The following is a 25,453-nucleotide window of genomic DNA, read 5'->3' on the forward strand; positions in this document are numbered from 1 at the left end:
GTGCATGAATGAGCAAACATGAAAGTTAGTGTGACAGGCTTGAGCCTTGGACTATTTGAGGCATATACCACACACCCACGACCAATATGATTTAAATTCAGTTTAGTCATTACAACCACTAGTGTGTAGGTGTTGCCTCCGATGGTGGCACCTCTCTCTCTCTCTCTCTCTCTCTCTCTCTTTGCGTCTCGCCGTCTCGTTGCACACTAGCCTAAACTCCGTCATGGACGAAGGAGAGTATGACAAGTGGGGGCCGGAATCCCTTCCTCCTTTAATATTGCATAGCGTAGCATCGAAAAGGGTCTCCAAATGGACTAAAACAACAACTTATCTTTAGTAATGTTTTTCTGCTTCGTAGGTCGTCCGAACATTTCGCTTCTGTGGGCTTGGGCTCGTTACTGCCACTGAAGTTTGTTTGGAAAACAAGCCACCTCAGACAGTGACTTAAATTCAGCGGGATCAATTTGCAGGCGCATCGCCATCGCCGACGTCTCTGCAACTTCGTAAGCTTCCGCGCGCGCGCGAGAGAGAGCGAGAGAGAGAGAGGGAGGGAGAGAGTACTTCTCATTTTTGGATTCGCAGTTAGGGTTTTCTGCTTAGTCTTGCACTTTTGCCGTTCTGTGATTCGCATTGATTTCTAGAATTTGACATTATTAGGGTTTTCTTCAGACCAAGTTTTAATCACCTCAGTCACTTACATTTTGGTGAATATGGCTGATATTTAGATGCATTATATTGGAAAAGTGGCACATTCTGGTGCTCAGCGATGTGCTTCTCTGTCTTATTTGTGAAGCTTTCAAAAGAGCCTAGGATCACATAGCTTCACTGAGAGCATCTTCTTTGTGTAACTTGCAAGATTCACATTTTTTTCTTTGTTTTCATAGTGCGGTTGTTTAGGACACCTGAAGGATCTTTCTTCCTCAAAAGCCGCAGGATTTCCTTTCTGCATAATCACACCGTAAGAATTGAGTCCTTGATGATCGGCCGTGCTAATTATTAGCTCATGGCGCAGTGGTGGCATGCAAGCTCACATCATCAATTTCTTCATCAACATTTGTCCTCTTACAATGCCTTCCACACGATGCGAGCTTTATCTAGCATTGCTGCACGTTCGTTCCTTTTTCCCACTGCATTGGAGGACGTGCTTTTGGTTCCAAACTCTGAGAAAGGATCCCTTCCAGTTGCTTCCTGTCCATCCATTAGTTGTTTTTGTGATGATGATCCGCTACTTCCTGAGCATTTGTTTGATAAAGATGGAGGGACTTTGACTTTCAGAACGAAGCTAGAGATTAGGTACAGTCCATGGGCAGTGAGTATGATGGATGGATTTGGGAAAGCAGACAAGCGGACTGCCAAACAGTTTACAGGTGGGCCTACAGGAGGTGGCAATGGAGGGAATGATGATGATGGGGGTGATGGCGGAGGGGGTGGTGGGGATGATGGTGGAAATGCACGCCCGGATATTCTACCTCTCTTGACAATTGCGTTTGCTGCATTCCACTTAGGTTACTGCATTGCAGTGTGGTTGAAGGATGAAACTCTTGACAGTGGATTTCTTAGGACGGGTATCTGTCTCTTCTTGCTTCTGGCAGTTGCAGCTGTGCGCATGAACAAGTAAGTTAGCCTTGAACCCAACTTTTTCGTTTATTTTTCGGGAATGTCTGTTTTATGCTTTGTAGTATGTTATGCAGTCAAAGTGGACTGGATGCCTACATCATTGGTCTGGGGGCTTCTATCGGAGTAATGCTCTGGACAGGTACCTAATGTGTTTGTTAGCAATTGGAGCATACTTTTTAACATACATGTATGTTTTGATTTTTTTTTAATACTCATATGCAAGTGTGTTTAGGATACAATATTTAAAATATAAACATGCTCGGACATTTTTATTGTGTGGAACTAGTTAAATTTGGTTCAAACGTTTTCATAATGTCACTTTAAAAATTCTCCATGGGCATTTCTCAAGCTCATGGTGATACCATGTGTGCCTCTTATCTTCTTTAAATATCATACCCATATGTGTTTGCAGTATGGTAGTTGTTCGAGATTTGAAGAAGAACATTGGAAGCATACACATCAATGTCAAGAAAAGTGATTTTTTCTTAACACAGGTTTTTTATTTGGGCCATATAGTTTCTCACAACTTACAATCAAGTGAGAATGGACGCGGCTAAGATTGAGGTGATCAAATATTGGCCAACACCATGTATAGTACATGATGTACGTATGGTTTTGGGCCTCTATTCATATTATCAAAGATTCATATAAATTTTTTTCAACGTAGTCTCTCCTCTCCATGATTTGACAAAGAAGATTCCTCTTACTTAAGGAACACGTCAAAAAGAAGCTTTCAACAAGCTAAAGTACGTTATAAGTCATGGATCTGTTTTGATAGTTCTAGATCTAAAAAATCTTTTTGAAGAACATTGTGATTCTTTTGGTGAGTGCATCGGTGCAATATTAAATCAAGGACATGTTGTAGCCTTTCAAAGAAAGCTACGTCCCTGCCGGGTGCCGCTAGAACAGCCTCCGCAAGTCGTCCCATCCGATCGGGAGTGATCTCGAGCCGCGCCGCCAATTCTGGTGAAATGAAGTTGGCCTTGGCTCCTCCATCAAAGAAGATCAGGGCCTCTTGGTCTTTCACTTTGCCCCAAGCTCGCCAAAGTTCTGTACTCTCGTCCATGGTGTTGGGATCGGTACCCACACAATCTGGAACCAGTCGTGTTTTCATCTTGCCTTTTCTTCCACGTTCCTCAGCTGCTCTCGAACTCTTAGGCCTTTCGTCGTCCTTGTCATTCTGTTCTTTCTGTGCCTTTTTAGGGCACTTCGCGGAGATATGTCCATGTTTCTTGCTTCCAAAGCACTTCCCCTCCCTGATGAAGCGAACTCTCTCCTGAGGAATAAGCTTGGGTCGTGCATCCTTCTTTTCTGGGTTGCTCTTTCTCTTTCTACTTTCATTCGCTGAAGTTTGTTCGGCTCGTTGTGTCATGACCGCATCAGTGGGGTAGGTCAGACTGCCAGAGTGAGTGGCAAAACCCTGTTTAGCATGGCTCATCAACTCCTGAATAGAAGCTCACTTCTGTTCCAAGCTGTGATCTCGGATCTCTGTAGGTAGACCCAAGGTAAACCGCTCAATCTGTTCTTTGAACGAAATCTTCTTGAATTAAGAGGCGGGTAGAAAAGAGCTCCAGAATCTCTCGCAATAAGCGTCCATTGTATCTCTCTTGGTCATCCGAAGATGGTTCCAAGCAGCTTGTATATCACGTTCATACTCTTGAGTTAGCTAAGAAGAAATAAAAAGCTTCTTAAATTTCAGCCATTTAACTGACGCAGTCTTGTTTAAAAGAAGCGTGGACCACCAAGTTCGAGCATTCCCCTTAAAATAAGAGGCAGCTCTCCGAATCTTGGAGTGCTCTGAGTAGCGTCCTCTCGCAAAAGCGATGTCAAACTGCTGTACAAAAGACAAAGCCTTCGAAGCATCTTTATATCCCGAAAACGTGTCAAATTTAATTGACTGTCCACCTTCCTTAAACTCTCGGACTTTCTTGCTTTTGTTTTCCAAAAAGTCATACTGGTTGGCTTTAGAAAAATTCTTCTTGTTTGCATAAAAGTTGCCATCATTAGAGTCTGAACTGTCTGTAGACGAGTCCTCTGTAGAACTGTCACTCACTGGGCGAGATTTAGACTTTGTCTTTTTCTTGCCCTTTCCGAATCGTTGTTTCTTGCTTGGCTTTTTGCCTTTCCTGTCTTCTTCGCTCGAGTCAGAAGAGTTAGAAGAACTGTCATAAGAAGAAGAAGAAGAAGAAGAAGAAGAAGAAGAAGAACTGGGTACTCCTTCAATCGAACACGCTTCTTTTGTTTCTTTGCCTTATCAAATGTCGATTGACGACCCAAATATCTCGGGAAGTCAATGCCTTTCTTCTTCTTTTTGCCGTGCTTTTTAGCTTTGTTTTGCGCGTCAAAAAGCTGAGCAATCCATGCATCAACCACCTCTTCTAGTTCCTTCTCTGAATTGTTTCTTGTGAGCAGAAGGTTTTTTGAGAGCGGGTTTCGGGGGTGGTGTTGTGGTTTTCTGCCACTGCTCATGCACTTCTTGAAAAGAAGTCTCGCTCATATATTTTGTAAATTTTGGGTCCTTTGCAAAATTGAGCATCATCTTTGTTGCATCGCCAATCAATTGACGACGCTCCATCTCTCGTCGCTCCGCCTGAGTAGGCCGAGGCGGGCCATACTCTCTGCCGGAATCTTCGTTGTGATCCCTTGCCGCATCTCCGGATGCAGAGGGAGTCGACTGACCCTTTCGTGAAGCCATAGGTGCGGCATAATTTTTTTTTTTGGGATCGGATTTCCTGTAGAAGAGAAATCGGCCGTGCTCTGATACCACTGTAACAAACTTGGACACTCCAAGTCAAGAATCAACCGCGATAGCACCAAATAACCACTTCACAACAGTTCACAGTTCACAATAGATTTACATTGGCCCGACGGAGTTCCGTGCCTAGAGATATTGGCCCCAAAGACTGGTGCCCCTCTCGGTATTTTTTTATTAATCTGAGTTCAAAGTACAACAGTGGTTGGGTCTCACTCTCAGACTCTGCGTCTAGATGCTTTGCAGAGTGGGAGCCCAAACCACGTATTTATTTACAGGGATGCCAGAAACAGAGCCCCAAAAGCTTAAAATCAAAAGCCTGAAAATAAAGCAAAGGCTCTCTCTCTCTCAAGCTCTCTTGAGCTTCTAAAAATAAAGCAAAGGAGTACTCTCTCTCTGAAATTGCATAGAAAAAAGCATGTTGTCCTGCCGTAAATTGCGCCGCAAAAAGCGGGATTCCGTACAGCTAGCAGTTTCCGCGTTTTTCGGGGCAGCCAAGCCACGCCACGTCAACATTTCAGCCTGCAGCCTTTTAGGATTAGGGCAGAGTTAGGGTTAGGGTTTTTGGCATTTGCAGATTATGGTTTTCAAGTTTTAGGGCTAGGGTTTCCAGAATTAGGGTTTGCAGGTTTTTAGGGTTTCTGTAGACAGTTAGCCATCACTTTGTGACAAAAACCCCCAGAATTGTTTATTGTACTCTTCAAGATTTGCACAATATTTAGCATTTAATTCGTGACATTCTGTCATTACTTCCACTTCAAAAGTGTTTGTAAGCCATGCAGGTGCAAAAAGTTGTTTGAAGTGGACCCACTTTGTTGGGGCTTGACCCTGATTCAACAATGCGGTCCACCATTGAAGCGCTTTCCCTTTCAAGAAAGTGGTAGCCTTTCGTATCTTCGACGACTCTGTGAAGTTTGCTCCAGCATAAGCTGCATCAAACTGCGGTATGAAGGTCAAAGCTTTCAGTTGATCCTCAGTTCTCCTTAAAGTTTCACTTCACTGCTTGCCCACCTGCTTTGTAATCCTTAGGCTGACTCAAAGGAGTCAGTTGTCATAAACAAGTGCCCATAAAAGTCCGAATTGACCATTCCAGCACTTGCATCACCTGTTTTACCTGTCATATCTGCATTTTGGGCATATGGGTGCGAAGAACGAGCCATACCAAATTGTGTTCCCGGCATTTGAAATTGACCATAGGCACCCTGAAAACCTCGTTGGACACCCATGTTCCCATACATAGGGTTAACCATGCTTGATTGCATTGTTGCAAACACATTCTCTGACAGATAACTTGTGGAAGGTCCAACCATAGCTTGAAACATTGAACCACCTCCAAAATAACTAGGATATGAAGTAGGTAACAAAAGGGTCTGACGCATAGCCTTTTTGTCACAAGACGGGCACCACGTGCCAATAGAAAAGAATAGACTGAACAAATTTAAGTTTACTTAAGTAATTCTCTCGTGTGTCGTGTCAGATTCCCGACGGGGTGTCCAAGTTTGTTACAGTGGTATCAGAGCTCAATTGATTATTCTTCTACAGAGAATCCAATTCCTTATATCGCGACACACATGGATTCAATCGACGAATCCTGCAAGGACCAGAGCAATCCACCTAACGGAAAATTCAAATGGACGACGATTGGCTTCTGATGATTCAGAAGAAGAGTACGGGCCACCACGGCCTACGGAGTATGAACGAATGGAGATGCTGTCTCAAGATGGGCACCACGTGCCAATAGAAAAGAATAGATTGAACAAACTTTTAGCACTTCAGTAACAATTGATAATGATTTATAGGACACTTGAGCGTCCAATTACAGGACTAGTGTTAAACAGTTCCTTTTAAGTTGAAATGCCAGGTCATCACATTTGTGAAAGTTGCACCTTCCTTTATAGGTAAATTTGGGCTCTTTTTGGATTCATCTAGGTATAAATTGGATAGAGATCCAGACTGTACATATCTTGTATATGTCTATGGCTTTGTCACGTGACAGATCCAACCCTATGTGTCCGTGGACAAGCTACAACATAACAAGGGTTCCGTCAGTCCAGTCAGTCTAGATTAGCAAGTGATCTGGCACTTTTGTGAGTCTATTCGTAGACCGTGCATGCCCAGTCACTTAGTGTAGATGCATATCCTTTGGTTGCACACAGCATGATCATAAGCATTCCCATCAAAATCAGTCAAGGGAATTTTCCGATGATTTTAGCCTATTTTACCTATTTTTGACATTTTTCACTTATTAATTAAGTGACTTTTGTTGGAAAGTAGGTAGGGCAAATTGGGTAAGATAATATATAAGCAAACCAAGCTTAGCACTATTTGGCAGATGAGCAAGGAGAATACAGGCCTTCAACGACGACAGGTTCCCCCTTCTCTCTCAGCAAGACTCCCCAAGCACTTGGGCGATTTCCCTCTGTTGGACCATTAGCGTTTTTCCTCCCCATGCCTTGGCGTTTTTCAGCAGACACATCATCGGCATAAGTAGCAGTCACCTAGCGTTTCCAGATTCCCCATCGCCAGCAATACCCTAGCGTTTTCAGCCCAAAACGCAGCAGTCCAAATCAGCGTTTTTCAGCATAAAAACGCAGCAGTAAATCATCGTTTTTTAACTGCCAGATCAGCGTTTTCAGCAGTAGAGATCAGCCCCCAACTTCAGCGTTTTTGATTTGCAGCAGATTTCAGCTTTTAGCGTTTGTGGACAGGAGATAAAGACATTTAGTTTTCAGCCCTAGTGTCGGCCTCCTCATCCCCGTCGTTGTCGTCGACATAGTCTAGACTTGCATCAGTTTCATGCATACACTTTGTACCGGTTTGTGCAATCAATCGTAGACCACTCTCGCCAACGAGAGTGGGGCCTTCGGAGGAGGGTTCTACAACAGTGTTTGGTGTCGTATCTCTCTTCTCTCTCTATCTCTCAATCTCATACACTTGCACGCACAATATCCACTCACTTTGTTCGTGATCATTGCACTCTATCATTAAAGACGGAAGGCTCTCCCTTTCATAAGAACAAAAAGGAACCTTGATCACATTATGGAGCACTCATCTTGAGAAAGAACAACATTCATTCCGCTGCACCTAACATTGGTATAAAAGCTTTGGCAGTGTTCTGTATCACTCAAGGAAAAAACCACAAGAATCACAAGAATTTTTTTTGCTTGTTGCGGTCGCACGAACCCTAGTTCGCTTGGGCGTGTCGATTCCTAATCGTGTTTTTGAAGAGTGACAAGAATTCCAAGAAAGAAGGGCTTGTCCAGCCTCCCCTTGTGCCTCTTTTCACTCATTGAGAGCGGACCGTGCACTTAGCGGCCGGCCAATCGACGTGAGGTGGGAAAAAGCAACCTTGGTGTGAGCGCAAGGCCGCCAAGGGGTGCGTCCGCGGAAAAGAGCAGAACTCGGGTGAAGAGAAGATCCTTCTCAGACACAGATTGCAAGCAAAAGAAGAACCTCAAGAACCTCACAAACCCCAAGAACCAAGACCCCGCAAGAACCCAAGTTCCTCATGAACTTAAGAACCCAAGACCACAAGAACCCACAAGAACCCAAGGCTTCAGTGGATGGTCATCACTCGAAGCGAAATGGATACTTCGCTTGGAGGTGATGAGCATGAGAGAGGCGAAGAAGAATTTCCCCCAGCAGGAGGTTATTCCGTCCCTCCCCCTTCCCCATCTACGCCAAGGATTGCACTAACTCCTATGGAAGAGTTGGAGCAATTGTTTATGGAAAGACAGTTAGAACGCGAAGAAAGAAAAGCAGAAAGAGAAGAAGAAAGAAAGGCCTACAAAGAACGAAGGGCAGCCATAGATCGTGAATACAAAGAAGGAATGGCAGCCATAGCGTGTGAGAGCGAGCAAGCACGCTTGGAAGCCAAAGAAAGACAAGCCAAATTTGATCGCGAGAACAACGAAAGACAAGCAGAATATGACCGTGAGAACAAAGCAAGACAAGAGAAGAGCGATCAACACATGAAAGAGTTGTGGCGACTTTTATCTCAAGTGCAGGCGCACTTTGCACAGAATCAGGAAAAGGAGAGTCTCCGAGTCTCTAATTCTCTAGAGCAAGACACATGATTTGCATGATGATGATTTGGATGATAATGATGAGCATGATGATTTACATGATCAAGATGTGATTTCTCACAAGTATGATGAGTTGCATGAAGAAGATGTGATTGTTCACAAGGATGATGAGTTAGTGGATGCTTTTTCTAGCGAAGCTAACCTCGGTGCAGATTCGACCAATTACGAAGGATCGATCTTGGCTCTCGAGCCTAGGTCCGAAGCACCCCTTCAGGAAGAACCGATTTTGGCTCTCAAGCCTAGGTCCAAAGAACCCTCACAGGAAGTATTATGTGTTCGCATGATTAGTACGCATGCAGTGATCGAATGTTTCATTCGTGATCGTTTTCTGTATTTTAGTTAGCGTCTTTATGTGATCCCTTTTCCTAGGCATGAGATATTGTACGTTGAGCACGTTGCCAAGGAAGTCACATTCCATGTCTCTTCCTTGGCATGACACATTCGTAGAACGAGCACATGAAAGTATGAGCACCAAGCATGTGCATTTCCGATGTGAATTGCCGCAGTTGATTGATTTAGATCAAAAGCAAAAGATTCGATCTCATTGTTTGCGTGTGTGTAGTGAACGGGTTAGCACTCCGTCTCTTTGTTCATCTACATTGCATGCACAGTCTTTTAAGAAGACAATATTTTTTCCACTCACTTTACATGGAATGGGTATGTTCATGTTTTTGTGTTGGAAATGGTTTCAGGAATTTTCAGCCATGGAGATTCTTGAAGAAGGTGGACCTACGTCCATAGAAGAAGTGGGAGCATTAAAGGAGAGTCAGAGGACTTTGTGTCGCTTCGGCGCGGCCCAAAGAAGCAAGCTTTGCAGACATTTATGAAGTTCAAGTATCGCACGACCGACACATCAGAGTGGGCCGACGAAGAGTCCCTTCCAGGATTCCGGATGCTATTGGCGATCTCCCTCGACGCCATTCGGTTCGGTACTAGTACCTCACTTTGAAAAGGAGGGGATGTCACGTGACAAATCCAACCCTATGTGTCCGTGGACAAGCTACAACATAACAAGGGTTCCGTCAGTCCAGTCAGTCTAGATTAGCAAGTGATCTGGCACTTTTGTGAGTCTATTCGTAGACCGTGCATGCCCAGTCACTTAGTGTAGATGCATATCGTCTGGTTGCACACAGCATGATCATAAGCATTCCCATTAGAATCCATTAGAATCAGTCAAGGGAAATTTTTGGTGATTTTAGCCTATTTTACCTATTTTTGACACTTTTCACTAATTAATTTAAGTGACTTTTGTTGGAAAGTAGGTAGGGCAAATTGGGTAAGATAATATATAAGCAAACCAAGCTTAGCACTATTTGGCAGATGAGCAAGGATAACACAAGCCTTCGACGACAGGTTCCCATGCCTTGGCGTTTTTCAGCAGACACATCATCGGCATAAGCAGCAGTCACCTAGTGAAACCGGCTTGTTCAATCCAAAAAGGGCGGTAGACTTTACTTTAAACCTTGATTTAGCTTTCACCCATTATTAGTCGTCTATTTTACCTGTACTTTCAAGACACAACAAAGGGGAGAGGGATACAGGCTGCTAGATTGCACCTGTATGAGTAGACGGACACCAGATTGGCCCCTAACTTAGGCACCCCTTTCGGTATTTCTTTATTGTTCAAAAGAAGGAATAAACGCTGTGGTTCCTTACAAGCTGCCCCGCACAAACTCGGCTGAATTTCCACTGTTCCAGCCCGATTTCGGCAGCATAACTGTACTAGAACCCTTCACAGACAGTATTCCCACGCATTGACTGACCTTCCCGACGCATACGGGCACTTTACAAAACCTGGCGAAAATCTGCAGCACGCTGAATTCTCTGTTTTCAGCCCCGAAAATGCGCCAGATCACGTGTACAGCGGTCCCCTTGCGTCCCCGAACCTCCTGGGGGTATTAGGGTCCGTTTAGGGCCAAAACCCTAAACCTGCAAAAATACACAGCAGGCTGTAATTCACTGTTTCGGGCTCCGTTTCGCGTGCCGGTCGCATCCGTAGCAAGTCCTCGAGCTCCCGCACCTGTAGGGCTACTTGCCCTTTGAATCGGACGAGATTTCTGGCGTGAAACCTCTCCGAATTCACCTGTACCTGCGGGGGGATTAGCCGCTAGCTAATCCAGTACCTGTGCAAGAGGCTCTTGCCTCGGCAATCGCGCATGAACCCACACAACTGTACATTGGTCAAATGAAAAGCCCACTAGTGGGGCAAGGGAGAGAGAGGGCAGTGTGTAGCGTGCAGGGCATCACTCCTGGCACCGCACTGTGCATAAGAGGGAAAGCAAGCACTCCATAGCTCTTAACCTGTGACAAATCTGAAAATGAGGCTCTCCCTCCTTCAAATTCAGCGCCACTTCTTGTTGCATGAGGCAAGTGCACCAGAAGGTGCCACTTGGCACATTTATAAGCATTTTCCCGTTTCAGGGTTGCCGTCTAAAAATATCCCAACCGGTTGCCCAGTTGACTTCACGGCAGAGTAAGAAAATGTTCCCCTTGTCATTCCGGAGATAATGACGTCAACACATTTTCAGGTCCCAAAATAGCAGTTCCCTAAATTTTAGGAGATGCTGCCATTGTATCTTTCTAGGTCATCCGACCCTCTTTGTACACTGCGGCCACATCCAGAATTGAAATGTAGCCTCTGTAGCAAAGGATTCCACTTTGGCTAGTCAATGACCCCACTTGGCTAACCATAGTCCTTGTCCAACCTTAGTGCTCTCTTGCCCTCAGGCCTGGACTCCCTTTGGACAGTTCCACACTAGCTATGCAATGCAGGGCAGTTAGATTTCCCGAGGGGTGTTTCCAAAAAGTGAAAGTAAATAGATAATAAGAAAGAAATCAACAAAAAGGATAGATAGTAGTCACACGCTGGTGACATATCCCCCTCTTGAAATCTCAAACGTCCTCGTTTGCATCTATGTCGTTCATGCTCCTAGTCAAGACTGATGTATTCAACACCTATTGACACATGTACGACACATACATGCTCATTGTCAACCCTGGTGTATTCAACACCTCGTCGACTCATGTATTGCCTGCGTGTGAACCCTGTCCCAATGACATAGTGGTAGCTTCGCACTCTGCCATTGCTTTGAGTCACTAACTTTCCAATGATAAAATGGTAGCTGCACATTTTGCCACTGTCTTATAGTACACGTTGGATCCCGTAACACTTTCGAGCATACCCAAACCGACAGTTTAAGAATGCAGTTACACATGTACTCTTGAATAGAAGCAATCACTGTATCCTTGACAAACTGACAAGAAATACTCACTTCTATAGCACTAACCAAACTTTTGGACATTCCATAAGAGCAATTGCCAAACTGACAATCTGTACAGCTCTAACATTCATGTAACAGGTATTTCATTTGAGCTCACTTTAAATACCATGTACATCATTTGTTTCAGAAGCCATTGTCACACTGACAATCCATTTAGCTTTGAAACTCAAGGGGTCAAGGTAGGTTGCAAATCGAAGGCTTCCAGGTAAAGTGATAACACAGTTGGTGACTCTGCAAGTTCACCTTCTTCCATCTACTTAGCATCCATTGGTGGATAGTTTCTGAACTTTACCAAGTAACGCCTAGCAACCTTGCCTTTCACTTTCCTTTCTTTGTGTGCCAAAATCTGTTCCGGGACCAAGATCTCGTCAAGTTCCTCGACTTCCAGCTGAAGCAGCTGGCATATCTTCTGGCACATCACCCACATAGGGTCTGAGAAGACTCACATGAAACGCATTGTGAATCTTCCAACTGTCAGGCAATTTCAGCCTATATGCAACATCACTGATTATGTCGCATACTTGAAAAGGCCCATAGTAACGCATGCTGAGGTTTGGAAACAGTCTTTCCTTGCCCTTCATCTTCTTTAACCTTGCCTTTTCAAAGCGTAAAAGCACCCAATCACCAAGTGAATATACCACTTCACGACGGTGACGATCAGCTGCTTTCTTTTGCTTTGCCTGAGTCCTTTGTAAGGCCACTTTGACCTTCTTGTACATTTCATCCATGTCCTGAACATACTTATCTGCTTGAAATATCTTGTCCTTTGTATGCAGTATGGGAGGAACTTTCTTGCCACCTTCAACTATCTCAAGGGGTGCCTTGCCAGTTGATGAATGCACTGTATTATTGTATGCATACTCCACCAATGGCAAATACTGCTCCCACTTTCCTTTATGCTCTGACACATAGCACTTCCGCAGATCTAGGACAGTAGAATTTGCCTCTTCTGACTGCCCATCTGTTTGAGGATGAAATGACGAAGAGAATTTGAGCGTGGTGCCATCTGATCTGATCACGGTCGCTAACAATCGACTGTGGCATGCCATGATACTTGAAAATATTGCTCATAAACAAGCGTGCCATCTGATTTGGCTTTATCTTCTTCCTGACAGGAATAAAATGAGCCTGTTTGCTGAATCTGCAAATAATGGTCCAAATACCATCGTTTCCTGTCTGCGTTCTCGGAAGATCAAAGGTAAAATCCATAGCAATACTTTCCCATGGTTTATCTGGAATAGGTAGTGGTTGCAATAGCCCTGGTGCCTTTTGCCTGTCAAACTTGACCTTTTGGCATATTAGGCATTCTCGCACAAAGGCATCCACATCCCTTCTCAATGTAGGCCAATAGAAGAATGTCTCAACCGCTTTAACTGTAGCATCAATACCACGATGCCCTGCATACGGTGGGACGTGACTCTCTTCCATAACTTTGCGTCGCAATGGCTTTGTGACACACAATCTGCCATGCATCATCATGAACCCATCTTTGAGAAGATAGTGTTCATGACGTTGTCCATCCATTAGTTGCTCGAAGACCCTTGCATAATCTTCATCATTTGCATACTGTTCTCTCATATCATCAAGTTCATGATGATAAGGAATTGACACAGCTGAAATTTGTGGCTTCCTAGACAAGGCATCAGCCACAACATTCTTCTTGCCTTCCAGATGCACAATCTGAAAATGGAACATGGACAAGATATTTGCCCATCGCATATGCTTCTCAGATAACTTTGTTTGTGTCAAGAAGTATCGCAAGGTCTGATGATCCGTTTGGACAACAAAGTTTGCACCTAGCAGGTAGTGTTTCCAACTTAAGAGCGCATGAATCACAGCCAGTAACTCTTTCTCATAGACCTGCATGGTCATCTCTGGCCCTTGCAAAATTCTGCTCTCATAGGCTACAACCTTGCCATCTTGCATTAGCACAGCACCAATGCTACTACCGCAGACATCACACTAGACCACAAATGACTTTCTAAGATCTGGCAACACAGTGACTGGATCTGAAGTCATCTTTTCCTTTAAGATATTAAAAGCTGAAATCTCTTTTTGTGTCCATCTAAAGGTGACTGCCTTCTTTTGAAGAGCATGTAAAGGTGAAGCAATCTCAGCGAAATTTCGGATAAACCTTCTGTAATAGGAGCATAGTCCCAAAAAGCTTCGGACATCATGCACCGTCTTCAAATTTGGCCATGACTTGATCGCTTCAACTTTTGTAGGATCCATTCTGACACCATCCTTTGAGACAATGTGTCCCAGAAAGTGAATCTCTTCCAGAAAAAACTCACTTTTCTTTGCATTGATGAGCAACCTATGACTGCGTAGCTCTTTGAACACAATGGCCAAGTGATGCTTATGCTCCTCTTCATTCTTTGAGTAGACTATCATGTCATCAAAGAATGTACCAACAAACTGCTGGTGTGGACGGAAAATTCTGTCCATCATCCTATTGAACGTAGCAGGAGCATTTGTGAGACCAAAGGGCATCACTAAAAATTCGTAAAGGCCAAACGTCGTTCTAAAAGCAGTCTTGTGCACATCCTCTGATCTAATGCGAATCTGATGGTACCCACTCTTTAGATCTATCCTGCTAAACATAGCTGCTCCTTCTAATTTGTCCATAATATCATCAATTCTAGGTATAGGAAACCTATTCTTGATGGTATTCTTGTTCAGTGCACGGTAGTCGATGCACATACGCCATGAGCCATCCTTTTTTTGTACCAACAACACTGGAGAACAAAATGGAGATGAACTGGGCTGAATCAGCCCCTTTTCTAACAACTCCTGTACTTGGCCCATTATCTCTTTCTGCTGAGCCGCACTAACCCTGTACGGAGGCTTATTTGGTGGGCTACTTCCTGGCACCAAATCTATCGCATGGTCCTCGGGTCTCTCTGGCGGTAATTGAGACGGTAATGAATCGGAAAAACAGTCACTATACTGTCGTAAAAACATTGACCTTTCTTTATCTAGCACAGATAAACTTGATTCATCACAATCTGACACTTCACGTGCAAAAACCAAGTACGCAGAAAGATGATTTTTCATTACAGAAGTAATAGCAGAAGTTGATACAGTAGGAATAGACTCCCCTTTAAGCTTTACATCCAGAATGTGAGTCTTTCCCCTGCTCTGTACAGTGATCTTTTTGTTGTAGGCATCCATGATTCCCTGTACACGAAACAACCAAGGAATACCTAGCAACACATCACATCCGTCCAGTGGCATGATGTAAAATTCTTCAGCATCTACATAGGACTGGATATGTAGATGCAACTTTCCAATGATGGGTGTCACAGCCTCTGTATGGCCAGGACATGCCAAACCTGCCTCTGCTGTATACCCCATCTCTTCAGGTCTGATTCCCAACTTTGAAGCCAATTCTGGGGAAATAAAGTTGGCTTTGGCACCTGGATCAAAGAAGATAAGCACTGTTTGATCCCTGACCTTTCCCCATGCTCTGCAAAGCTCACTTGCATCTGAATTTGGCTTGTCGCCCACCATATCTGGCACTAGACCAGCCATGGGCTTCTTTCCTTTCTTGTCTTCCTTGTCATCAGAATCAGCTGGCCTTTTCTTTGTAGGACAATTGTAAGCAATGTGGCCAGGCTGCTCACATATAAAGCATTTGTTCTCTGTCCTAAGGACCTTCTTTTGCTCTTCTGACTTGTGAGGAAAATGTCTTTTCCATTTCTTTGCTGGTCCTTTTTCTGATTCAACCGTAGCTTTGTCTTTCCCTGTGTTGGCTGACTCCTGAGTCCCTTTAGGAGCCTCATTGGGAACGTGCTTCTTGGCTGAATTTTTCTTGCCTGATCTTGCCTTGACGCCAGTGTTAAATTCACAATCTTCTCCCTTGAGCAAACCATTGCCAGTGTTTGCTACCTCGATGAGCTGCGTCAAAGTAGTGACTTTTGTCTTCGTACAGTACTTTCTCAATCCTTTAGGTAGGCCACAACAGTATTTTTCAATCTGTTCTGTCAATGGCACAAACCTATAGGAAGTTACTGGAAGTAGAGCTTTCCAAAACTTCCGATTGTAATCATCCAGATTTCTGCAAGTGGCAGCATTAAGCTGGTGCCATTCTGTCATGACATCTGCTTCGAAATCATCAGATAACCATGCTGCTGCAAAAATCTGCTTGAAGTAAATCCATGTGGACGGAGCTTGCCCTTGAAGCAATAAAGTTGTCCACCATTGTCCCGCATTCCCTGTAAAGAAAGTGGCTGCCTTGCGGACCTTTGAAGCCTCTGTAAAGTTTCCCCCTGCATAGGCCTTGTCAAACTGCTGGAGGAATGAGAGAGCCTTCTTCCTGTCATCAAACCCTGTAAAGGTCGTGAATGACACACCTTTGCCACCTTCTTTGTACGGAGTTGGCCTCTCCAGCGGCGTTAAATTGTCATATGGAAGTGACTGAAACATGGGAACACTATTAGGGTTCATCTGTGTTCCTTGGCCGCTATTAACTTGACCTGAAAATGCCATATTTGGCTGCTGATTTGTAATTCCAGCCATACCAAAATTTGCTTGTGGCATCCCAAATTGGCCCTGAGTGCTCTGAAACCCTGGTTGCATATCCATGACACTGTACATGGGGTTAGGCATCATCGTTTGAGCACCCTCGAACACTGTTCCTGGCGTATAAAACTGATTTCCAGGTGCATGACCAGCCATGCTCTGGAATACCGATCCACCTCCAAAATAGCCAGGGTGTACTGAAGGTGGTGGGAAGACCTGTTGCATAGCCTGTAAGTTGCTTCCCTGCCCATTAGAACCAGCTATAGGCTGCTGAAAGGTGGCGGGCTGAACTGGTACAGCTTGAAAGACTGGCATCTCAGCCACGTGTTCTTGCACCTTAGGCATAGGTTGTGGAGACTGCATGTTCTCCGTCAAGTGTACAGGTGTTTCCATTGACTGTGCGGTATGAATCACCTGTGCTCGAGCCTTAACAGGCTTTTGAATATGATCCAATGACCCAACTTGCTGAGACGGAACAGGAGGTTGCAGAAAGGCTAAAAACCTCGGGTTCTGCATTACTTGTGTGAACATAGCCACAGCAGTAGCCAACTGGGTCCTGAATATATCGTCATCAGTCTGTGGTGGTCTTGAGGACTCACCCACTTCATGTGTCTGTTGACTCTGTGAAGAGGAAACCTCTTCAATCACATCATCTGGTCTGTCAGCCATAATTGCAATTCCCTGTGTCTGGTCTATGATCCCCTGTGTCTTCAAGCCCAAAACTGACCAAGGCTCACTTCTATGGGAAAAAGTGATTTAGTCCCGTCAATGGAACCATGAAACCGGCCTGTTCAATCCAAAAAGGGCGGTAGACTTTACTTTAAACCTTGATTTAGCTTTCACCCATTATTAGTCGTCTATTTTACCTGTACTTTCAAGACACAACAAAGGGGAGAGGGATACAGGCTGCTAGATTGCACCTGTATGAGTAGACGGACACCAGATTGGCCCCTAACTTAGGCGCCCCTTTCGGTATTTCTTTATTGTTCAAAAAAAGGAATAAACGCTGTGGTTCCTTACAAGCTGCCCCGCACAAACTCGGCTGAATTTCCACTGTTCCAGCCCGATTTCGGCAGCATAACTGTACTAGAACCCTTCACAGACAGTATTCCCACGCATTGACTGACCTTCCCGACGCATACGGGCACTTTACAAAACCTGGCGAAAATCTGCAGCACGCTGAATTCTCTGTTTTCAGCCCCGAAAATGCGCCAGATCACGTGTACGGCGGTCCTCTTGCGTCCCCGAACCTCCTGGGGGTATTAGGGTCCGTTTAGGGCCAAAACCCTAAACCTGCAAAAATACACAGCAGGCTGTAATTCACTGTTTCGGGCTCCGTTTCGCGTGCCGGTCGCATCCGTAGCAAGTCCTCGAGCTCCCGCACCTGTAGGGCTACTTGCCCTTTGAATCGGACGAGATTTCTGGCGTGAAACCTCTCCGAATTCACCTGTACCTGCGGGGGGATTAGCCGCTAGCTAATCCAGTACCTGTGCAAGAGGCTCTTGCCTCGGCAATCGCGCATGAACCCACACAACTGTACATTGGTCAAATGAAAAGCCCACTAGTGGGGCAAGGGAGAGAGAGGGCAGTGTGTAGCGTGCAGGGCATCACTCCTGGCACCGCACTGTGCATAAGAGGGAAAGCAAGCACTCCATAGCTCTTAACCTGTGACAAATCTGAAAATGAGGCTCTCCCTCCTTCAAATTCAGCGCCACTTCTTGTTGCATGAGGCAAGTGCACCAGAAGGTGCCACTTGGCACATTTATAAGCATTTTCCCGTTTCAGGGTTGCCGTCTAAAAATATCCCAACCGGTTGCCCAGTTGACTTCACGGCAGAGTAAGAAAATGTTCCCCTTGTCATTCCGGAGATAATGACGTCAACACATTTTCAGGTCCCAAAATAGCAGTTCCCTAAATTTTAGGAGATGCTGCCATTGTATCTTTCTAGGTCATCCGACCCTCTTTGTACACTACAGCCACATCCAGAATTGAAATGTAGCCTCTGTAGCAAAGGATTCCACTTTGGCTAGTCAATGACCCCACTTGGCTAACCATAGTCCTTGTCCAACCTTAGTGCTCTCTTGCCCTCAGGCCTGGACTCCCTCTGGACAGTTCCACACTAGCTATGCAATGCAGGGCAGTTAGATTTCCCGAGGGGTGTTTCCAAAAAGTGAAAGTAAATAGATAATAAGAAAGAAATCAACAAAAAGGATAGATAGTAGTCACACGCTGGTGACACCTAGCGTTTCCAGATTCCCCATCGCCAGCAATACCCTAGCGTTTTCAGCCCAAAACGCAGCAGTCCAAATCAGCGTTTTTTAGCATAAAAGCGCAGCAGTAAATCAGCGTTTTTTAACTGCCAGATCAGCGTTTTCAGCAGCAGAGATCAGCCCCCAACTTCAGCGTTTTTGATTTGCAGCAGATTTCAGCTTTTAGCGTTTGTGGACAGCAGATAAAGACATCCAGTTTTCAGCCCTAGTGTCGGCCTCGTCATCCCCGTCGTCGTCGTCGACATAGTCTAGACTTGCATCAGTTTCATGCATTCACTTTGTACCAGTTTGTGCAATCAATCGTAGACCACTCTCGCCAACGAGAGTGGGGCCTTCGGAGGAGGGTTTTACAACAGTCTCTGGTGTTGTATCTCTCTTCTCTCTCTATCTCTCAGTCTCATACACTTGCACGCACAATATCCACTCACTTTGTTCGTGATCATTGCACAAAGACGGAAGGCTCTCCCTTCCATAAGAACAAAAAGGAACCTTGAGCACATTATGGAGCAGTTATCTTGAGAAAGAACAACATTCATTCCGTTGCACCTAACAGGCTTGCTTAAGGGTACATTGGCCTTTAAGTGGGAGATTGTTGGGGTTAAAGGGCCAAGACGCCGTGGCCAGACATTTAGTGTCCGATCGCCCACTAACTTACTGACACATATTACATCCATATGAAGGAAAAGGGACCTGTAGAACGTATCATGTTGTAGGAGCTCCACCCAACTGTGTGTCCTCTCTCTCTCTCGCTCTCGCTTTCCGTGCACGCCCACATTGCTTCGAGATCAATTCTGACGACATTAAATTGAAAGACTATGATTAGGAAGCTACAAGTTCCAATGTCATAGATAAATTCCAAAGTTCAAACCAAGATACATCATACATACTGCAAAAAAAGTAGACGAGTCATGATGCAAGGAGTCATGCTAACCATAATCCAATGTCATGAACCAAGCAAAAAGTGACCGAATCATAAGTGGCGACTTGTGAGTTAAGATATGTAAATCACCGCAAATACAAAAAGAGTGGTCCATAATCATAATCTACTAGGAATAGCACCAACATACTCAAGCATGTGAGTCTTAAGAATCATCCCCTTCCTCATTGTGCACCTCCTCCTGCTCCTAACTCTCCTCACTAGATGATCCGAGTCTTGAGAATCATCCCCTTCCTCTTTGTGCACCTCCTCCTCCTCCTAACTGTAACAAACTTGGACACCCCAAGTCAAGATTCTACCGCGACGTAGTAGAGATTCACTTTAGTTCTTGAATTCAACCAAGAACTGCCTAATCACTTTACCTTTTATCTTTCTGTCCTTGTGTGCAAGAATCTGTTTTGGAACGAGTATCTCCTCGCTTTCCTCCACTTCGGGTTGCTCATCTGGCTCCCCGTCATCGTACACATCGCCTTTAAAAGGCTTCAATAGACTCACATGAAATGCATTGTGAATCGTTTAAGTATCGGGCAGCTTCAATCTAAAGGAGACATCATTTATCTTTTCTTTTATATGGAAAGGGCCATAGTACCTCATGCTAAGCTTTGGAAAAAGCTGCTCCTTTTCCTTTTTCTTTCTTAGGCGTTCCTTCTCAAAATGTAAGAGCACCCAATTGTCTTCCTTTAATTTCTAATCGCAATGGTGTCGATCTGGTGCCTTCTTGTGTCGTTCTTGAGATTTTGCTAAAGCTTCCCGGACCTTGGCAAATGCAATGTCCAAGTCTCTCGTGTACTGGTCTGCTTCAAAAAAATCATCTTTCATGCTAAGGAAGGGTGGAACCTTTGGAGCACCTTCGATGATCTCAAATGGCGCCTTCCCCCTCGAAGAGTGGATCGTGTTATTGTATGCAAATTCCACCCAGGGCAATTTTTTTTCCCGTTGAGTCTTCTGATAAGACTTCAATAAATCCAGCACAACATAATTTGCAATCTCAGATTGCCCATCTATCTGCGGATGGAACGATGACGAGAATTGCAACCGTGTACCAATGTTCTCTCAAATAGCCCTCAAAAACAAACTTGTGAATCGGGGATCTCTGTCAGAGACTATTGTCTCAGGCATGCCATGTAGTCTGAAAATCTGTGCAATGAACAATTGCGCTAAATGATCAGGCTTGATTGTTTTTTTTACTGGAATGAAGTGAGCTTGCTTGCTAAATCTGTTGATGACAGTCCAAATGCCATCATGTGTCACGTGACACATCAAACCCTATGTGTCCGTGGACAAGCTACAGCATAGCAGGTGAAACCGGCCTGTTCAATCCAAAAAGGGCGGTAGACTTTACTTCAAACCTTGATTTAGCTTTCACCCATTATTAGTCGTCTATTATACATGCGCTATAGTGACACAAGAGAGGGGAATGGGATACAGATGCTAGAATGCACTTGTATGAGAAGACCGACATCAGATTGGCCCCTAACTTAGGCGCCCCTTTCGGTATTTCTTTATTCTTTAAAAGAGGGAATAAATGCTGTGGATCCCTACAAGCTGCCCCGCACAAACTTGGCTGAATTTCAATTGTTCCGGCGTGATTTCGGCAGCATAACTGTACTAGGACCCTTCACAGTCAGTATTCCCACGCATTGACTGACTTTCCCGACGCATACGGGCACTTTGCAAAACCTGGCGAGAATCTGCAGCACGCTGAATTCTCTGTTTTCAGCCCTGAAAATGCGCCAGATCACCGGTACAGCGGTCCCCTTGCGTCCCCGAACCTCCTGGGGGTATTAGGGTCCGTTTAGGGCCAAAACCCTAAACCCGCAAAAATACACAGCAGGCTGTAATTTACTGTTTCGGGCTCCGTTTCGCGTGCCAGTCACATTCGTAGCAAGTCCTCGAGCTCCCGCACCTGTAGGGCTACTTGCCCTTTGAATCGGACGAGATTTCTGGCGGGAAGCCTCTCCGAATTCACCTGTACCTGCGGGGGGATTAGCCGCTAGCTAATCCAGTACCTGTGCAAGAGGCTCTTGCCTCGGCAATCGCGCATGAACCTACACAACTGTACATTGGTCAAATGAAGAGCCCACTAGAGGGGCATAACATACTCCCAAAGGGGAGAGAGAGGGCAGTGCGTAGCGTGCAGGGCATCACTCCTGGCACCGCACTGTGCATAAGAGGGAAAGCAAGCACTCCATAGCTCTTAACCTGTGACAAATCTGAAAATGAGGCTCTCCCCCTCCTAAATTCAGCGCCACTTCTTGTTGCATGAGGCAAGTGCACCAGAATGTGCCACTTGGCACATTTACAAGCATTTTCCCGTTTCGGGTTTGCCACCTAAAAATATCCCAACCGGTTGCCCAGTTGACTTCACGGCAGAGTAAGAAAATGTTCCCCTTGTCATTCCGGAGGTAATGACGTCAACACATTTTCAGGTCCCAAAATAGCAGTTCCCTAAATTTTAGGAGATGCTGCCATTGTATCTTTCTAGGTCATCCGACCCTCTTTGTACACTGCGGCCACATCCAGAACTGAAATGTAGCCTCTGTAGCAAAGGATTCCACTTTGGCTAGTCAATGACCCCACTTGGCTAACCATAGTCCTTGTCCAACCTTAGTGCTCTCTTGCCCTCAGGCCTGGACTCCCTCTGGACAGTTCCACACTAGCTATGCAATGCAGGGCAGTTAGATTTCCCGAGGGGTGTTTCCAAAAAGTGAAAGTAAATAGATAATAAGAAAGAAATCAACAAAAAGGATAGATAGTAGTCACACGCTGGTGACAGCAGGGTTCAGTCAGTCCGTCAGTCTAGATCTAGAAGTGATCTGGCACTTTTGTGAGTATTCGTAGACCGTGCATGCTCAGTCACTTAGTGTAGATGCATATCCTCTGGTTGCACACAGCATGATCATAAGCATTCCCATCAGAATCCATCAGAATCAGTCAGGGGAATTTTCGAGTCCGTCAGTCTAGATCTAGAAGTGATCTGGCACTTTTGTGAGTATTCGTAGACCGTGCATGCTCAGTCACTTAGTGTAGATGCATATCCTCTGGTTGCACACAGCATGATCATAAGCATTCCCATCAGAATCCATCAGAATCAGTCAGGGGAATTTTCGAGTGCATTTAGCCTATTTTACCTATTTTTGACATTTTTCACTTATTATTTTTAATTGACTTTTTGTTGGAAAGTAGGTAGGGCAAATTGGGTAAGTTAATATATAAGCAAACCCAAGTTAGCACTCAATGGCAGAAGAGGCAACATGAGCCAAGCTCAGCAGGCAACTTCTCACAAGAACCTTGGTGGACTTTTCCCTCCAAGCAGCAGATTCCCTCTTCTGGCGTTTTCCCCTACCATTGCCTAGCGTTTTTGGGAACATCGCCATCTACTTGTAGCGGGCGTTTTTCAGCACACACAAGAAGCTCCCGCTCCCCCTTGCATTCTAGCGTTTTTCCAAATCGCTAAAGGGCTGCCCCATCCAGCGTTTTCCATAGCAGATCAGGCTGCATTTTTCAGCATCAAGCACAGTAGGACAGCAGCAATTTCAGCCCTGATTTACAGCAGGAATCTCAGCGATTTCAGCAAGCCAAATCAGCCTCGAAAGTTGCAGCCAAACCTGCGTTTTTCAGTAGTCCAAAACAGCCCCAAAAATGCTGCAGTTAGCGTTTTTGGACAGCTGTCAGAAGCTTGCAGATTTCAGTCCTTAGGTCAGTGTCGCCATTTCCGTCGTCGTCACCGACATAGCCCCAAGTTGCATCAGTTTCCATGTGTCATCATTGTATCCACTTGTGCAATCAAAAGTAGACCACTCTCGCCGACGAGAGTGGGACCTTCGGAGGAGGGTTTTACAATGTCTCTGGTGTCGTATCTCTCCTCTCTATCTCTCAGTCTCATACACTTGCACGCACAATGTCCACTCACTTTGTTTGTGATCATAGCACTCTCCATTAAGAACGGAAGGCTCTCCCTTCCGTAAGAATGAAAAGGAATCTTGAGTAAATATGGATCACTCATCTTGAGAAAGAATAACATTCATTCCGTTGCACATTACATTGGTATTAGAGCTTTGGTAGTGTTCTGTATCACTCAAGGAAAGAATCACAAGAATTTTTTTTGCTTGTTGCGATCGCACGAACCCAAGTTCGCTTGGGCGTGTCGATTCCTAATCGTGTTTTTGAAGAGTGACAGGAAACCCAAGAAAGAAGGGCTTGTCCAGCCTCCCCTTGTGTCTCTTTTCACTCATTGAGAGCGGACCGTGCACTTAGCGGCCGGCCAATCGAGGTGAGGTGGGAAAAAGCAACCTTGGTGTGAGCGCAAGGCCGCCTAGGGGTGCGCCCGCGGAAAGGAGTACAACTCGGGTAAAGAGAAGATCCTTCTCAAACACAGTTTGCAAGCAAAAGAAAACCTCAAGAACCTCAAGACTCTTAAGAACCACAAGAACCTCAAGAACCCAAGAACCCAAGACCCCCAAGAACCCAAGTTCCTCGTGAACTTAAGAACCAAAGATCATAATGCATGGTCGTCACCTGAAGTGGAATGGATACTTCTCACACAGGTGATGAGCATGAGAGAGGCGACGAAGAGTTTTCTCCCCCAAGAGATTTTTCCAACCCTCCCTCTTCGCCATCTACGCCACAAAGTGTACCAAACCCTATGGAGATGATGGTCGAGTCACAAGCTCAAGGCGCGGTTTATGCCACCTTAGTACCTAGCATGATTGAAAGAGGATTGGCGCAATCTCAAGCAACATGGTATGCCAGTCATGTCTTTTTCTAACCGTGATTTGCAGCTCGGCACTCAATTACGCAAATCGGATGATGAACGCAAAGAGGCTTTTCCCTATGGGTTAGACGAATACATCAAGTTTGATGTCGAAGTCTTTGACCCCGTGGATCTCAACAAGGCAGTAGCGACCGCTCTCTCCCAAGAGATGAAGCACAACAAGAGAAAGCCTAAGGAGAACAAGACTTCCACAAGTACCTCGCAGACTTCTCAGAACCCTCAAAACGGTAAGAATTGTAAGAATGGTAACTCTTCTAACCAATCTTCCAATAGTTTTTCAGAAAAGAATTCTTCCAATGAACCTAAGGGTAAGGCTAACACAATTGCTAAACCTAAGCTTACTCCAGATGAAAAGGTAGCACAAGGAATTTTAGGAGGATACATCACATTGGAAGAGCAAAGCACTTATTCTAAGGAAGGTCGTTGTTTTCATTGTCACATTAAGGGTCACATAAAAAGAACATGTCCTAAGCTTGAATCGAATGAATCTAAAGAATCCATAGAACCCACTTCCTCTGTCATGCAATTAATGATAACACAAGTGTTTCCCAAGTTTCTCATGACCCTTCCATTGATGATTCTCTCATTAAATGTTATGGTCATATGATGGGGCAGTGTTTTGCCATATTGTTTGACCTAGGTAGTATGCATGATGTGATCAGTCCCTCTCTTGTTGAGAGAGCCCGCCTAGAAGTTAGTCAGAGATCTCCTATTGAGGTGTCTGGCTTTGTTCCTGGTATGGACGCTCTCATCACGGAGGAGTGCCTTGATGTGTTGTTTGCAATTCAAAAAGCTGCCTTCACTAGAGATTTGTTGTCTCTCCTCTCTCAGGATGTGATATGATTTTGGGCATTCGATGGTTTTGTGATGCTAACTCTCTCATTAATTGGGAGGCTAACACTTTCATTCTCAATGCCAAAAGTGATTCTCCCATTGTCATTCAGGGAGAGGACATTGTTCATTCTCCCTCTCTCATTGCTAATATGCAGCACAAGATTGAACGGATTCAGGAGAAGGAGACTCTCTCAGTCTCTTCTTTTCCAAAGCATGACACACATGATTTGCATGATGATGATTTGAATAACAATGATAAGCTTAATGATTTGCATCATGATGATTTGGATGATAATGATAAGCATGATGATTTGCATGATCAAGATGTGATTTCTCACAAGTATGATGAGTTTCATGAAGAAGATGTGATTGTTCACAA

At 44.8% G+C, this 25,453-nt stretch overlaps 1 protein-coding gene across 1 annotated transcript in view; it reads left to right on the forward strand.

Annotated features, from left to right (window-relative positions):
• The first annotated feature begins 344 nt into the window (after nucleotides 1-344).
• The window catches only part of LOC147432382 (uncharacterized), a 42,576-nt gene continuing 17,467 nt past the window's right edge, over nucleotides 345-25,453 (forward strand). Inside the window, exons 1-3 of the mRNA XM_086491573.1 lie at nucleotides 345-503; nucleotides 885-1,614; nucleotides 1,692-1,756. Of these exons, the coding sequence (XP_086347699.1) occupies nucleotides 1,004-1,614; nucleotides 1,692-1,756 (676 nt within the window). The 5' untranslated portion in view covers nucleotides 345-503; nucleotides 885-1,003. The remainder of the gene's footprint in view (nucleotides 504-884; nucleotides 1,615-1,691; nucleotides 1,757-25,453) is intronic.

This window comes from Adiantum capillus-veneris, chromosome 20 (assembly GCF_014529385.1).
Source record: "Adiantum capillus-veneris isolate H3 chromosome 20, ASM1452938v2, whole genome shotgun sequence".
Lineage (NCBI taxonomy): Eukaryota > Viridiplantae > Streptophyta > Polypodiopsida > Polypodiales > Pteridaceae > Adiantum > Adiantum capillus-veneris.